This window comes from Entamoeba invadens (assembly GCF_000330505.1).
Source record: "Entamoeba invadens IP1 unplaced genomic scaffold scaff_1105074725937, whole genome shotgun sequence".
Taxonomy (NCBI): domain Eukaryota; phylum Evosea; order Mastigamoebida; family Endamoebidae; genus Entamoeba; species Entamoeba invadens.
This window is the reverse complement of record NW_004443670.1, coordinates 93,634-98,533: the sequence shown is the minus strand read 5'-3', so window position 1 is coordinate 98,533 and position 4,900 is coordinate 93,634. Positions and strand designations below refer to the sequence as shown.

The following is a 4,900-nucleotide window of genomic DNA, read 5'->3' as shown; positions in this document are numbered from 1 at the left end:
TATCTCCCTTTTGGTCTTCCTCGACTTTTTGGTCTTTAATGATGCCTTCTTCATCCATTGGGATAGTCGGTTGTGTGTCTTTTAATATCAAAACTCCACGCGCAAACTTCTTTACTGGGACATAACGACTTCCTTCGACTTCTTGGATCACACTGAATTGTCGTGGCGTTACACGACTGCCATTCACAAGCTTCAAAAATGGCTTCTCCTCGACTTTGACTTCTTCCATTTGCGTCTCTGCGACAATTTGATTCTTCATGCGGTCGGAGACTAATAAACTCGACGACAAATTCATTTGTGTTTGTGGAGTTTTCTTTGCATAAGAAAGAACCGTTTGATTCATTTTAGCATGGCCAGTCTTGACAGGGGGCTTTGTCATTGGGAGGTAGTCATACGTCGACGATGGCGCATTGGAGATGTATTCATATGTCGAGACATATTTCAAGTCCGGCGTCACTCCAATAATCGTTGTTGGCGCAAACGACAAGCTGAGGGCCAAAGTGAATGGGTACCAATACCAATACTGATTGAATAACACTAACCCAGCCACCGCTTTCATATTAAATGTACCCAACGTGTTATACATCGATATCGTACAATTCCTCCCTCCAGCATTTAATACGCCAAGCCCAACTATCGCACCAAATTGCGTTAAAATGCCTTCACTCTTCGAATTGATTTTCGTCTGCAAATTCTTCACAAAGTCATCCACCTTCCCATTCTCTTTCAATGACGTCTGGAGATATACCATTCCCATCGCTATACAAGCACCTTGCTTCACAAAATCACTCGGGTCTTTTAATAACGGCTCAAGTAAACTGATGATTTGCGAATTGTTTGATCCACACCCAGCTATCCCTAACGCTAAAGCTGCTCCATATCTCACATGTGGATTATAACTATCTATTAACAATAATATCGTCTTACAAAGTTCATCAACTTTTTTCAGTAACACAAAGCCAAGACACAACACCGCTGCACGTTTGACTTCATCATTTCGATCAGTCACCGCAAAATGAAGAAGTTTATTAATCGCCTTTTCACTCGCAGTCCCACAATACGCTAATGCACACGTATACACTCCTCCATATCGCATCACATGATTCGAATCATTTAACATCATCTCTATTATCCCATCAGCCTTTTCTTGTGTCCCAAACATAACTAATCCTACACCGACTCCAGTCCCTCGTATGATCTTATCATGCTCAGTCTCTCGACAATGAACTACTAACTCTTCAGCTACTTCTAAATTCCCAGACCCCATCATTATCATCCCAAGTCCAAGTCCAGCACTCATCCCTGCTACAGCACTGTCATTGTTCATTAACACTTCTTTCATCTCTTCATAGATCTCAAAATCCTCAGTAGCTATCCCAGCTAATCCAACACCTAAACACGCTCCATGCTCAACTACTTCATTCTTTAAGTTCTTCGATTGCTTCAAATCGTCGATTAATGTCGGCATAATCTGCGTCCCATGTCCTCCAAAGATCAATCCAAGTGCATATAAACGTCCAGCCTGTGCATAAACACTCTTCCCACCATTCCCATTCGCGGTATACGGACTCATCAACTCTAATGCTTCACTCTGGCGCCCTTTAAACAACACTCCAAGCGTCGCCGTCGTCGCAAATTTCGCCCAATTCGACGCGTTGACAATCCACTCGTTGTTGTCCTTCAAAAACATGATGTTTGTAGTTCCGTAGTGCATGAACGCATTCGCATACAACACCGCCATTTGTATCATACTGTTTTTTATACACGTCGCCGACTTGATGTTGTTCAACAGCAAATTGTCGGTCTTGTCCTGCGAGAACAAGAAGTTCAAGTACAACTTCTCTTGTATTTTACCGTCAATATAAGGAGTATACGCTGCGGGGAGTTTCTTAATTAACTCGCTCCTAAACTTCTGTGGGATCCCGTCGTAGTCGAGAAGGACTTGCATCTTCATTTCTTCATTCAATTTGTTGAACATCGTCATGAAGCCATCGGAGTCATTTGTCTTCATCCAAAACTCACTGATTGACTGTAAATCGACTTGATTCTGAGATAAAAGACAATCAGACATGACTTCCATTAAACTCCCTTTCATCGTGTTATTCACTTCTAAGTCCGACATGATCCGCCGCAAATACTTCAACAGACTTTCTTTGTCGCTCGCGACTTCTAAGACTCTTTTAATGACATCGACCCGTTGCGCGTCGAGAGCTATTCCTATTGTGATGTATAACTCATTCGCAGCGATCCCCTCTTCAAAGAAGGTGTTGATGACACTCTCTAATTCATTCGGAATTGACTTCCTCGTGTGCTTCAAGGTGATGTACATCTCAATGGAGTGCGTTATCATCTTGTTAGCATAATCCGTGTTCCCAGTAAAGTGGAAGTACTCCCCCGAGCGCAACGCATATGTCACTGCGGAGTCATACTCCCCTATATAGAAATATGCTTTGCTCACTACAAAGTTGGCTATGGACTGCAACTGAGAATCACTCGTCTCACTTATCTCAACTAAACGAGGAAGCTCTTCTGTAATCTCCGCCCATGTCGTAGATATCGTACTCTCTATCTCATGTAACGCACGGAAGAGTTGATTCGGGTCTTTACTATACAACTGTGGTAACAATGTCGATGTGTCGGTCATCACTTTCTTCTTTTACAGTTCTTTGAAGTTTGTATCTCATCCTTTTGAAGTATTTTTATGGTTATTTATTAATTTAATTATAGTTTGTCATTGGTTGTATTATAACATTTTTAAATGGTGGTTGTGTTTTTTAGGGACTTTTATTATTGTTTATAAGATAGTTTTATTATAGATATAAACTAGTTTTTCTGATACAATAATTTGTAACAATAAATATATAGTATATTTTATTATAATATAGTATACAAAAAGTTACAAGAAAATGAAAGATAAAAAAAATCACAACACCAAAAAGTGAAATTTTTTTCACTTTTTTGAGGTTTAAAAAATTGAGATGAAATACGTCAAAAACTTTTTTTACTTAAATCAATAAAATTTACTACTTAAATTAAATTATATAATTTCTATTTAATTTACTAATAATAAGTTTTTTTAAAAGAATATTATAATTTATTATATTAAATATTAAATAAAAAAGAGTAAAAAAATATCTAATAATATACAATTAACCTTACTCAGCGATCTTCCTTTTTTTAATTATAGAACAGAACTCATAATATCTTAAAATTATTGTGTACACATCACCACTTTTCTTTGCTTTTTAAGATAAAAACCCATTTTATTACAACAACATTACGAAAAATATTATTCTTTTACTCTTATTAAAAATAAAAAACAAAATGTATTAAAAAGAGTATAATAGTTATTTACACACAAAATTAATAAGATGTTTACACGTTTTAATAAAAAAATGATAAATTCATAAAAATATGTTTAATTATACTTGAACACGAAATCATTATTATAATTACCATTTTATTAACAAAAAAAATAAATCACTCACAATTACAAGAAAAATAAAAATGTCATTATTTCTTTTCATAAAAAATATTTGTACATTTTTGAGAAATAAAAAATGTATTATTTAAAATAATCTTTTTAATTAATAACACAGTGTGATGAATTATAAAGAATTCATTGTTGAATTTAACGGAAAAAAATTGTGCAGCATTTGTCGTAAAGAAACTGATAATATTAAAAGCCACGCAAATAGAATTCACAAACAATTTATAAACATGTTTAAAGAAGATCATCAGACTTTTATGTGTATTAAACAACGTATCTTTGAATCATCACGAAACGAAAATATGTTACCAATTTTAGAACTTCCCCATCAAAACACATTTTTTAATTATGAGTTTTGGCATCCAACTATACCATTAATAAGTAAAAAAGAATTGGTTAATTTTGACACAAAATTTCATACAATAACTCCATTAAATGAATGGGTTTTAGCGAAAAAAGAATTTAAATATTTTGTAGCAAAAATCATTTCAAAGAAAATGTTGCCTGTTGGAATGGGAAGTGTAATTTTAGAGTCATTGAGTTGTTTTTTTAAATTTGTTGAAAAAAATGAATTATAAAAACCCACAATTTGATGTTTTGTGCACATTTGTTAGTGAACTGAAATTAGGAGAAAAGGCGATGAGAAATTTTATAATTTTGATTGGGAATTATTTGAAAAACAAAACTATTTTAGAAATAAATAATTCAGAGTGTGTTGGTGTTCAATTTGATGAAACGACAGATTGTGCTTCAAAATCACAACTCATTGTTTTTGTTAGAATTGTAAATTCAGATTTAGTCGTACATGACACCTTTTTAACAATTATCCACAATAAAAACCATAATAATTCTTCAATTTCAACAAAAAGTGCAATTATTAATTATTTTGAACAAGAACATATAGATTTAACAAAAATAACAAATTTGACAACTGACTCGTGTATAACTATGGAAAAAACTAAAAATTTTTAGTTGATAATTTAATTGATTTGGGCGTGAAAGAAGTTTTTAGAATTAAATGTGCATTACATCAAGAAAATTTATGTGCAGCAGTATTAAAAAATGTCATGTTATTGAAACCGTCAATTTGTTTTTAAGTTGGGTATTTGGAAGTCCGAAAATTAAAGATACCATGAACACATTTTTTAGAACGCAAAATGCACCTTGTCAATCAATTTTGGGTTATTCAATCACAAGGTGGATCACTCGCGCGACTTCATTAGTAATAATTTTTTTAAATTATTCATGTATAATATCTTACATTAATATATTCTACCCCAAAAACAAAAAATCAATAATAATTGTTGAAAAAATGAGTTCTGAACAATTTTATATTGATTTGGCCTTTTTGGTTGATATTTTAAAACAATTTTCATCAATTTGTAAACTTCTCCAAACAAACACTCTGAA

General features: G+C 33.4%; 1 protein-coding gene across 1 annotated transcript; it reads right to left on the bottom strand.

Annotated features, from left to right (window-relative positions):
- On the bottom strand, positions 1–2,644 carry EIN_005940 (26S proteasome non-ATPase regulatory subunit, putative; the record flags this gene model as incomplete). Its single annotated transcript, XM_004260396.1, has 1 exon — positions 1–2,644. A coding segment is annotated over one exon (2,644 nt), but the record flags the coding sequence as incomplete, so codon positions are not given.
- Between the last annotated feature and the right edge of the window lie 2,256 nt (positions 2,645–4,900).